The 12,635-nt window shown below is 33.7% G+C and overlaps 2 protein-coding genes across 6 annotated transcripts in view; one reads left to right on the top strand and one right to left on the bottom strand.

Moving 5' to 3' along the window:
* LOC118268363 (uncharacterized) overlaps nt 1-12,635 on the top strand; it is a 222,818-nt gene that overhangs the window by 14,534 nt on the left and 195,649 nt on the right. The window lies entirely within an intron of this gene.
* Nucleotides 95-3,346, bottom strand: LOC126912718 (uncharacterized). The gene is made up of 2 exons (XM_050706210.1): nt 2,776-3,346; nt 95-2,024 (listed from the first exon to the last, which is right to left on the bottom strand). Exons 1-2 carry the CDS (start codon nt 3,010-3,012, stop codon nt 648-650), a joined length of 1,614 nt encoding a protein of 537 aa, XP_050562167.1. The 5' UTR covers nt 3,013-3,346; the 3' UTR covers nt 95-647.

The raw sequence follows: 12,635 nt of genomic DNA, 5'->3' as shown, positions 1-12,635 counted from the left end.
AAATTGTAATAGGTACTCGTAATGGCTGCACACATCGTCAACACCGCCGCCGCTCTACGCTTTGAGAACGTAACGCAAATGGATAATGTTAGCACGACGAGCAGCGACTCTTACAGGTCTAACTTTCCTATCAGTGTGCGTGTTTACTTTCTTATGGATCTTTTCGATGTGACGATTTAGTGACTTGACGGAAGCATGATAAAGACCACACGTTTTGCATGTTCGACTTGATAGCCTCAATTGTACCGTCGGACAAAAATAATCGTATGGCATTTGCAGGAAATCTTTGAGTGAAGCACTTAAGCGTAGAGCTAAATTGACTGGAAGATTAAGAAATTGCCCTCCTTCATCTAAAACCAAGTCATCAACTGTTTGTTTTACTTTTACAGGTGGTGGAAGAAACCTGTTGTCTAGTAATCTAAATAGTCCACTTCTTGGACGACAGCATTCTGTATTTCTACATTTTACAATTTGGAGCAAGTATTGGCTTTCACGCACATGTTCTGAATACCATTTAATGTCTGGAAAATCAGGAAGATCTTGTTCACCTGCCCCAACATATTTTGCATTAACATTATAGCCATCAATTTCCATTGAACTCCATACTTCAGCTAATACTTTTCCTGCAAATTCGAAATTAGATCTTTCTAAATGTTCATCAATTGTAACGCCACGTTCATCCAAATGAGACCCAAAATTAAACCAGCCAGTTCCCGACTAAGAGGAGCCATTCTGCGCTCTACTCTGTTATACGCACTTCTTCCGGGAGCATTGGTAGCTAAAAACAATGCATCGAGATCATGTCGCTTAAAGTGTTGTATAGCAAACCCTATGACTTTTTGATAACGCGGATTTTCATCTGGCCCTCCATCAACCGTCATGATTACCACTGGTTTTACTAGTCCATGGTCAGTTTTAGCTAATGGTCGAAACTCTTCAAGTTCGAGAAGCGTCTCGAAATCCTGAGCATGAGTATTAGCAGTAGATGAACTATGCTTTCCACTTCGAATAGCGATGTATGTTGGTCCAGAATATCCAACGGCTTGCGGTTGTCCTAGCATATTGGAAGTGATTTTGATACCAGCATAAACAGATGGTATTAATTTATGACGCTCAGCGATTACCCAATCGTGATCAGGCAATTTGATTCTATATTCCATGTGCATTAGAAGAGGTGCTTGCTTATTTGCCGCAGTTACGCCAATAGGGACTCGAGCTTTATCATCTTGAGATATGAAAAATACTTGATCTGGTCCTAGTATGGATGCTATGTTCTCTAAATAATGGATTGATGTTTCAGCGAACTTGCTATCTAAGTGGCTCTTGTGGTGATCAGTTTGAGCCCGAATGAGCTTAACAGGGACTGTCGATACATGTCTTCGTCCCTCTGCAGAATTAGATTTTCTGGGAATCAAACGAAGATATGTCCCACTGCGACTAATGTCAAATCCCATTTTACGTAATTCTTGTGTGAGTTCATCAAGAGTTTTTACGCTGCGAATTGATTCCGTTCGTCTTCTATCATCTGCTGCACTCCCAAATAAAGCTATATCCGCGATTGTTTTCAATAGTAAAGGTTGATTGCTTTCAAGATTAGGACGTCCCACTGAATCCCTCAGAGATAGTCTTTTTTTCATTTCTGGATTTTCATGACAAATATCTTCTAACTTTCTTTTCATACCATCCCTGTGTTTCTTCTGGGCAACTGCGTTTTGAACCTTCCTGTTTAAAGACTGTTTTGCTGTTTTTATTTCCTCGCGCAACTTAATGATCTGTTTATCAACTTCAGCACGGATTGACATAGTATCTCTGGCAGAATACAAAGCATTCAAATTTTTTTCGAGTAGAGCAATCTTATTTTTCATAGCTTCCTGAGAAGGTTTTGGTCTCTGTTTATCTGTATTTTTATTAATTTCGCATTGCTGTTGTGATTCATTACCGGTTTTTATTTTATCTTCTTCCTGTTTTTTAATATTTGAAGCTGGCTGTGTAATTTGTGTTTTTTCTGCAGGTTTACAGGTTGCCTAAAAATAAAAACTTTCTATGGGTTCTGCTAAAGATTCTCTTATTAAGCTACATAAATACAAAGTATGGCAATAAATATGGTAAATACAAAACCCTATGGCTTTAAATCTAATATCTTTAAACGAGCAAATCGTTCCGGTCACAAAATACAGGGTGTTATAGTCTATTCAAGTAGGTATTTAAAAGAATATAAACAATCTTGATATGTCTTTTTATTGAAATATGCAATTATAAAATCAGATATCTGTAAAGGTGCGTACAGACATCGCGAGGCTTGCGCCGCGAATGGTTCGTCTCGCATACATCAACCTGAGGCATGCTACGGCACATGTATACGTGCGAACCATTCGCGGCGCACGCCTCACGATGTTTGTACGCACCTTTATGTATTTACAGAAAAGCAATTTTTTAATATTGGTTGAGTTTTTAAATGAATCACAACAGATTTTACACAGTTTACAATTTTAAACCACATATTTCAATAAAAAGACATATAAAGATTGTTTACATTCTGTTAAATACCTATTTGAATAGAGTATAGTTTTCTGTAGGTATATAATATATATGTATAAAACTGACATCCTGTATTTTGTGACCAATTGACGGAATCAATTATAAGAAATAAATCTATATAATGAATATTACCTCTATACTTTAAGATAGGCCATAATATTTTCTAATTAGCAAAGAGAAACTTTTTGGCGATTTCTAATATTTCTAGTAGGTACCTAAAATGATTTCGTCACTCACCTTAGAAAAAAAATGTAGTAAATTGGATTTATTCTTAGTCGCTGCTTGCAATTCTTCTTCGATTCTCTTAGATACAATAATATCTAGTTCCTTGTCGGATTTTGCTTGTAATTTATAATTTCGCCACACTTCGTTAACTAACTTTTGTACATTTTGTACTTTCGTACTTGTATGAGATTTTTTAAAACTTTCAAACAATTTTTGGTATAACTTGGATTTGTCTATTTGAAATGACATCTTATTTAAACATTAAACTTTGGATAATGGAATGAATGGTAACACAAATGTTAACTTGCTTTACTATGCTTACAATACGTCTACTCGCTATAGCAGCCAAACGAAACAATACACTGATAGAGGAAATTTAGACAAGTGAACAGCGCGCGGTAATTCCCTTACTCGGTTCTAAAGCGAGTAGGGGAATTACCGCGCACTGTTCACTAAATGTATGTATTACTTGCGGGAATCCCCGAAAATGCTTTTCGTTTTCAAGCAAAGACAATGTGTGGGTTGCCATTCGTGTAAAAAAGAAAATAACTACCGATGACGTAATCATCATCTAGACTCCCCTACCCCCATGTCATCCAAAATAAGCAAAGTAAAGACCCCCCGCCCCCCCATAGTGCTTACGTAATAATTGAACGGCCCCTAACTCTAAAACGGACGAACTGATTTCCACAGTTTTGCATTCATTGGAAAGGTCTTGTGCTCCGTAAGGTTTATAGCAAAGAAAATTCAAGAGAAAAGCAGGAAAACAGAGAAAATCATCGGTGGTGTAACGGAGTTCGCCGGGTTTGCTAGTACAACAATATATTTTACAAACAAAATGTATACGCAATAAACAATTAACCAACAAACGTATTGAAATGCAACAGCATGAACTGTCTGTCCTACATCTGAACAAAGGTCTCTCTTGGTAAAATTATCACTAAGTACACTACACAGTGATTGACTTAATCACTGTACCTTGACACAAACGTGCTAATTTTGATAGCGAACACCGGCAGGTGAATTGTTAAACATAAGTTTCAACCAACTTAAATAAATAATTAGCTTTGTAATAAAGGGTTTATACTCTGTTGGTTATTACCTGGCAAGAGACATTTAGTTACTTGTGTGTATGTAGTTATATACTTGCTTCTTTACTATGAAACTTTTAATTGACTATAAATGGGTCTCATTTCATCTGCTTGCCTATTCGGGGATAAAGGTCTTATTGATACATTTCATTCTTGTTTCAATAATGTTTGATATATATAAACTAAAAAAAAACAAATTAAGTATGCTTTTCTGGCTCGAACATCGAGATCGAATCTTCGCGATCAGTCAGGAAGTTTAATATTACAACTATTAACATTTGGGTTGTGTTCGTCACTATTATTATACATTACATTCATAACAATGTGATATCATCTACATCCATGTATATATAGTGGGTATGGCTATTATACTGAGAGTTAGATTTTATAGTGAGATACACTTAAATTAGTTTCGGTCCCCGGAAGAACTTACAATTGCAGACGAAGTGACTGCTGGGCAAACCGAGATTAAAAATATTTAGAGCATATAATAGGTCCATTCTATGTTTTATTGTACTGTAAACAAAATTGTTTATTCTAAAATAAATTAACTGTGTCAATCAAATTAAATTGACATTAATTGTAATGTAAAATGGAAAAAATAATTTGTTCTAAGACGCAAATTGATTTCATTGTATATTTTAATGTGGTTTTATTTCATTAAACTAAAGGGCTCGCGTTTACCTACTAAGGTTATTGAACCGTTAGTTTTAAGGCCAATGTTAGATTGCTATACAAATGTTATGTGGGTCATGGTAGGCTAACGTGTTACACGATCATAGTTAATGACTTTGATACATTTAATTGGCTGATAAAGGACGCTCATATAATCGGAAGAACGAATGAGAATTACCGATTAGCGTGGTTAATGAATCCTAAAAACAATAAATACCCATGTATTCATGCGAATATCAATTAGCTACGACTTTATTTCTTAAGTTCGTGTGGTAAGGTTGTTGTTCAATTATCTGTCATGTACACAGGGCTTGTTTGGAACGTGTGAACTGTACTCAATACTCCATCTATTTCACAGTAAGTTTAGTATGTTCTAGAAAATCTAGAATATTTGTTTTTGCGTGAATATCTGCACCTACTTAGCCATATTTGTATGAATAGGTATTGTGAATGAGGTCATTGATCTATGCTTAACGAGAGAACATAACTGGTGTGTTTTGCGGCATAACCAAATAGGCTTTAAACACGCAAAACATATTAGTTACCTTTTATTTTTGTTGAGCTTTTTGTATAGTTTTTACATTGTATTCCAAAGAAGTCCTTCTAAGAAGCACAAGGTCCTGTATAAATAGCTGAAGACAGACTTAAAAATAAAAGGTGAAGATTTGTGATTGATGTTACATCACAACTTAAAGATTAAGAAAATTTGTAATTATTACTTCCCGTAGTTATACTTGGCTGGTGTTTTTCGACTATGACACAGCCTTTGACTCAATCAAAACTTGGTCTGTTCTGAAGACCTTGCAATGGTGCAAAGTCGATTGGCGATACGTCCAAGTGCTGAGAGATCTATATGATGCTGCAACTATGGTCGTCCAAGTATAGAACCAGAATTCCGAACCTATCCACAAGCATTGAGGAGTGAGGCCTATATTCAGTAGTGGGCGAGAACATGATGATGATGATGTAGATTTAATTGCCTATATCTAGAGGCAAACAAAAAAAGATTGATATTCAGTACCAAAGTCTAGGTAAGCATCTTACGTGATATAGGTACTGAAAAGAACGATACATAGATCTCGGAAAATAACCAAGACCATTGAATTCTTCTAAACAATGATGGATTCAATATTCACATAAGTCTTCAACATAATTAGATGAAACAGTTCTATGACAAATCTACATTATTGTTGCGATACTCAATACTCATGCCTACAGATTCCGAAGCAATGTTTAGAAAACATGAATTAGTTGTAGACGTAACGGATGTACATTTATCAATTGCTGTGTGTTAGAAAACTTATTCGTATATCGTATAAACGTTGTTAAGGATTATTAAAAATATTATTTATAGGTAACAAATCAATATCTTTCTAGCTAGAACTATCCAGTCTTTGGTTGTGTTCACTTTTGTTGAGCAATATTTCAAAGGTATTGATAGATTGAAAGGTAAAGATATTGTTAAAGTTGAAATGAAAATATATTATTATGTAAAGTTACTTGTAAGATATTGATTGTTAAAGGATGCATGTCGCTTCTCATGGACTGATTTGGAAGTCATTGCATGAGGTCATCTTGTGGTTGAGCAGGGAACGTCTTGTGGGTGATGTGATAATTAATATAAATATTAAGTTGGAAATGAGCCCAGCGTTTAGAAATAGATTTATATACTACAATGACTGTATGAATGATATAACTAGATAAAGATAGGTTTAACTATTAACAGTAATCCCTCCTTTCAAGGATAGCTATGATGAAATTTGCCTCCGTTTAGTAAAATGAATACAATCTATGAAAATACGTATCTATAGACGTCACAAGTTTACTAATGGACCTACATTAGGTAGTAAGAGAAACAATTCATTCAATGTTCTAGTAAGTTCTTAGATTTACGTTAGTCATTTGTTTTGACTATATAATATTTATATAATATTTATGATAATGTAACTAACAACAATTTGGCAGTTTAGTGAGTCAATTTAAAAAGTATTGAAATAGTAACGTTCTCATTTAGGTTTAATATATTAGAAGATTTAAAACAAAAAGGCATGAATGACAGAGTTTATTATAATTATGTTTTGAAGTGTTGTGACGAACTTGACAGGTGATGGCGGCAGTTTAGAAGACATTTGTCAACGCTCTTTACCTATTCTTTCGGGTGTTGTAACTTAACTAAAAATCACGGTTTACTCACGTATAATAATGGAGAAAATCTCTACTAGTTTCGAGTCACAGAGGGACTCTTCATCATGGGCAGCGTGCGCAAACGCGCCGACGTCGCGCAGCCTACTCAAGTACGCACGTACAACGCACTAGAAAGAGACCGGTAGCAGCGTTCTCTGATCTCTACCTTAGATGATTTTCTACTTACAGAACTATCTGAACTATTTAGGTATTTGATCTGAAGAAATGAATGCACTATTTTCTTTACTATTGATTACTTCTAAAAGCTGTTGAATGAATAACAGTGGCATTTCAATGATTTTGAAATGCAAAACACGATTACTATTAGTTGCAGTTAGCTACTTTTGTTTAACGTTCAACATAGAGCAACGCGGACCTCGTACTCTATGACGTTCAATAATGCCTAGTTTTTGAAGAGCAGTTTGTATGGAATTTTTACCTTACAACCCCAGTAAATAGCGTTAGCTCCTAAAAGGATTTTTAGTTACTACCAAGATACCACGTGTATATAATTTGTACAATTTCAATTATGTGGTGCCTATTGATTGACATTTGTTATTTGTGGCCAACCACAAATAACATATTTTATGGTCCACCCTTGATTATGATAAATCCAGAGTAGGTACCTATAGTATACTACCTACTAAAACCACGTGGATACCTAAACCTTTTATATTTTGCACGTAGGTATAATAAATATAACGGCAGTTAATAGGTAGAATAAAAACAAAACCTTAAACGTTTCGGGCTATAGTTACCTACATATAAGTAGGTAGTAGGTATAGTAGGGTGGGTATATCTTACAATAAAATAACTTAATTAAGTCTGTACTAACATTATCATATAGGTAGGCACAAACTCGTTACATTTTGATAACCCAGTTATTTTAAATTTGCATGTAATGGAAATTATATAAGTAAGTAATCCGACCAGAGAGAGAGGTATTCGAAAACATTTTTAACTAAAGTAAATAGGAAGTACATATTACGTCATGTCGACATTGATTTTTATATACGTCCAATTAATATAACTGTGCTGAATTTCATTGACCTAATAATATCACCTAAACATTATATTTAATTGCAATGCAATGTTTTAAATTGGATTTTATTCCTGTGCTCTAGTCTTAAAAAGCTGGTAGGCCCCCGTATGACTAGATGCACAAATTATGTTATGGATGATAAAGATGAAAGTTGATGAAATTATTTTTAATAATTTGGTGGATCTCCTTTGAGACGACAGTATTTTTATTATGATTATGGAAACGACAAAACAAACTTTTATTTATAGGATGTCGTCTCATTAAAATGTCGATATCCTACGAAATGTAATTACTTCAGTGCACTTGTACTTGTTAAAGTAAATATTTGTACGCTATCCTACTGATTGTTAAATGTGTCAACTATCCAAACAACACATGACACAGATTGTAAACAATTTGATTGGTACATAAATACTTCTTGCTCAGTACAGTACAGGCGTACTGGTTGGTTTGCGTGTACCTCCTTACTCGTAAAAAGTTCTGACACTCAATGCTATGAAAAAAAACAAACAAATTCAACAATCGATTCGCGTCGGCGTTCAATGTCTAACGATGCTTACTATACCTGCGTTCGTAAGTTGTTTAGCAATCAGTATTATTATGTGCATTGCTTCACGCCGTCATTTGTGTTAATGACCCGCATTTAAGCTGATATAGTTGGATAAAAGCAGGCAAAGCAAGGCTCATGTGCCAATGTCATAGAACTAGGGAAGAAAGTAAAGCCTTTCACTTTCAATTACACTTTTGTTCTTGAAGTTACTTGGACGAGTGACAGGTTCCAATTTATTGGATGGGTTTAGCGTTAAAGAAATCCGATAGTGATATTGATTGTCTCGTTTTTTTATATACGTGAGCATTTACTAAGTTTATTGAAGTCTTAGTTATTAGAATGAAAGACTAGTTCCTAAAGTCTTACAAACTATATTTTTGCTAGCCACAAGAATGTTGTAAGTTATTATCATATTATTTTTTGCATAAAAATGTAGGTGAAAACGCTCGTGGCGTGCGTCACAAAGAACGTTTACACAAACACTTGTTGAAGTAATTCTTGAAATATCTCAATCATACATGTTTGTGAAACAAGTTATCTATCAATCATGGTTCTAAGGAGTTTCTAGAAAAAGTGTGTTTTAATAACCCACTTACAGTCAAGTCTTCACGCGACAAGAATCACCTTCCACCACCTTGTTTTTACGTCATATTGATTGAAGAACTGTTAAGGAAAAATTATAATGTGTTAAACTTAGTGTAACAAGCGAATCTCGTTTTGCTGGGCCTGTTTCAAGTTTTTATTAGTTCATTAAAATTAGTAGGCCGACTACTTAGCGCTACTGGTAGGCCATAGAGCTCAGTCATGTCAACAGATAGAAATCTAGGCAAGCGTGTTTCGTCTTCAATCGCTCGTAATTGCGTAAAAACGGTGTATGGCGTGTACTCGTTTTCTCTTACCGATTTGAGCAAAATTCCGAATACATACATGTATGTATAAGATCGGTTGATGTCATTAGTGTTTTATAAGTGGTGTTTTCTTTATTCCGTCAATTTTCAGGGCTGATACTGCATTGATCTTATGTAATCTTATCTTGTCTTAAATGAATTTGAAATCTTTCAAAACGTTCCTGGTTTTCTGAGAACTTAAAAAACATTTTGTCTTAAGAATCATTTAGAAAAATAGTATAATATTCAACGATTTCAATCCAATTTCAATGTAAATAGGTTTGCTTGTCGAAGTTAAGAATTTACTACCAAGTAAATAACCACATTAAAACAACTAAAGTTTAGCAGTTTTATTTTTAAATTGAAATGTGAACACCTGTGCGATATATTTGCCAAAGACTTGCATCAATAATCAATTAATACATTCAAATGACTAGCATTACAAGATTATTATGATTTTTGCATTGAGAAGCATTTGGCTTCCGCTTGACCTCACCATTTATCTAAATAGTTTTTGATAAATAAATAATTACTTAAATAATTAATATGTAGCGATAGATATATAAACTACTTGGAATAGATGTTTTTGTCTATTCGTGTCATTGAACTGGCTTCTAATGACAATGTGCTGCGATTTTTAAGGCACAAATAAGTAAATAAATTATGCGAGTTTTTATTATTTAAAATAAGCAAAGGATACTGAAGTAATAATCATTTGTATCTAATTGTAATCAACTCTAAGTTAGAATTTAAAAATGTGTACTAGATTTCCGATAAGTTTGCAGCAAGAGACTGACTATTTGATATACCTAGGTAGATTTCGTGTGCCAATTTTTTATTGCAATGTTTAATACAATATGAGAGAAATATCGTTTATAAATATTTGTCTTATTTGGCACAGTTAGTTAAACGATTGGCTGCTGCGATAAGTGTCGCTGTAATATATTTCTGTGATAGTTTTTCCGGGTCAAGGTCTCTTGTGTATGTAAGAATTATGTACCTGTTTATATTTGTTAACGAACTCATACAAATGAAATATTAAAGTGAGATATGCCTTGTAGTGTAAAACTAGAGTCACGCTCTTCCTTTTTTGTCTAAAATAGTAAACGAATATTTTTAATTAATATCCTTAAAGCCTAGATTTGTATTACTTTTATCTATTGTTAAGATTATTTTAGTGTAGGTACTCACTTGTACACTCACCCTCTAACTCTTTAGGTGCAGATGTTGGCCACTGAGAGATTTAAGTAAGGTGAAAATCCTACGCTCCCTAGTTTTTCTCCAAAAAGCTAGGTTGCCTTTGCAAGCCTTTTCAAGTTTTCCCCCCGTCAACAAAATACAAATAAAAGGTAGTCACTTGTGCAACTTATTGAAATAAGGTACTTGTGTACCTTAAGTAAAAACTTGAAATGTCTGTGAGTCTACAATGTACCTTTATGTTTCTTAAGACATTTAAAAGGACAAGCATTCCTCTGTTTTTGTACTGTGCTTTACTTAATTACGTGGTAAATTAGTATTGTTCGCAATGCTATACGCTATTGTTACTTGATCATACATTCTTTACTCACACATATTTATAGTTTTTATTTTGACGTCTAACTAATTGTGTTGTCTTTCATATTAAAGTATTTGTAAGTTCGTAAATTCGTAAGTATTATATTGTATTAGTTACAAGAATTACAAAGAATTTTCTATTTAAGTACAACACAATGTAAATAATTCATCATGCTTATCAACAGAAAATCGCTTAAGTGTTGAATGAAACTCTCTCTCTCTCTCTGAATAATCAAGTGACTAGGAGAACTATGTTAATTCTTCTTTTTATGTCCTTACTTTTAGTGTTTTATTAAGCTTGGAATTTCTCTCCCTTCCTGACGACAGATAAATCAGACGTTTTGTACAAACTCTTATTCTTAATGACCATTTAGCATATTTTTTATGCATCAGGTACTTGTTTAACACCTTTATTTTAGTTAATAATTAACAACAATTAAATACATTTCAGTTACACGTGTTTAACAATTATGTTTGTAATTACAAACAGTTATTACTTACCAAGCAGACTTAGCGTGATATTGCTTAAAATAATTATGAACAAGTTGAAGAAATATGTGGCTATACAGTGTATGGGGTCGTAAATAATTTTATGTCAGAGATAACATTTGAAGGATTGTATGAGTGGATCAGTTATTGGTTTATTAGTCATCGAATGCAACGTCACGCCTTTTATCCCCTAAGGGGTAGGCAGAGGTGCACATTAGTCATCGATTGTAATTAAAATAGTTTTTCTTTGCTAAATTTTAAAATGTAAGTCTTATACATATCGCGTTTACTCTAGTGTATTGGCTAAAGGGCCTGTTATTGTAGTCCTTTTCATATCAGCTTTGACATTATTTATCTGACATCAAGTGTCACTCCCACTTATTGATTATTTTATTCGCTCGTTCTTTATATTGTTCATTGAGACTGAGAAGGCGGCCATTACTTTATTTATATCTGCTAATAAATTATGTCTTTCGTTCTAATTAGATAAACAGTGAATAATTTATATAACATTTTATTTCATTAATGACCTTTATGCAAAAATGTGTGCAATATACATCTTTTTATAGAAATTCTATGATGCAAAATGTCAATATGTAGGTAAACAGATATTGCAAATATGCCTATAAGGAATATTTATTCACACCCACACTCATTGATATTATTGTCTTAATCTATTGACACACATGCATACAATTAGCGAACCATTGTTTAATTTCGCAAATATCTGTATTTAGACAAGACTGGTATCTTAACATTTTAGTTCAGAAACTTATTTGGTTTCAGTATTACATAATCATTGACTTTTGCCTTTTATGAGTTACTGCTATTTGAATAATTTTGTGAATGCTTGACACTGACAGATTGCTATTTTTTTCTAATAGTTTGTGTAATTGAGGATGACCTAGGGGTCGCATCACATCAAAAGGCTAAGTCTAGCTTTTTTGGCATTCATAATAATCGTTTATGAGAATATTATTAGGAGTACCTAATTTTAAGTAAAAAGTCAACACTTAGCAATTTTAAACCTTTATTTAAGACGACATGAAAAAGAAGTATACGTTACCACTCTTAGCGCGGGAAAATGTATTCATCCGTCACATTTGACAGCTGACAGCACGACGCATGACAGTTAGGGCTGTCGGTAACACAGATTACACTAGTGACGTTCATTTAGTTGATTTTCGTCGTTTAACACTAAGTAGCCACGAACATACATACATGTGTGATTATGTTAAATCGTGAATGCTGGCCAACAACACACCGATATCAAGTGAAAACGTTTTATTTCAAGACGTTCAAATAAAATAATAATTGAATGCATATCTTAATAGCTTTATAACGAAGGTTACGTTTAGCATAAGCCTATCAATGTCCAATGAGTATCGTCAAACCATAAA

Source organism: Spodoptera frugiperda, chromosome 29 (genome assembly GCF_023101765.2).
Source record: "Spodoptera frugiperda isolate SF20-4 chromosome 29, AGI-APGP_CSIRO_Sfru_2.0, whole genome shotgun sequence".
Classification (NCBI taxonomy): Eukaryota; Metazoa; Arthropoda; class Insecta; order Lepidoptera; family Noctuidae; genus Spodoptera; species Spodoptera frugiperda.
Note: the sequence above shows the minus strand (reverse complement) of the source record. Positions and strands in the feature narration are given on the sequence as shown.

Coding starts and splice junctions, on each gene's coding strand:
- LOC126912718 (XM_050706210.1), bottom strand. CDS start 3,012: ATGTCATTTCAAATAGACAAATCCAAGTTATACCAAAAATTGTTTGAA. Junction 2,025..2,775: donor TACTACATTTTTTTTCTAAG/GTGAGTGACGAA, acceptor TTTTATTTTTAG/GCAACCTGTAAACCTGCAGA.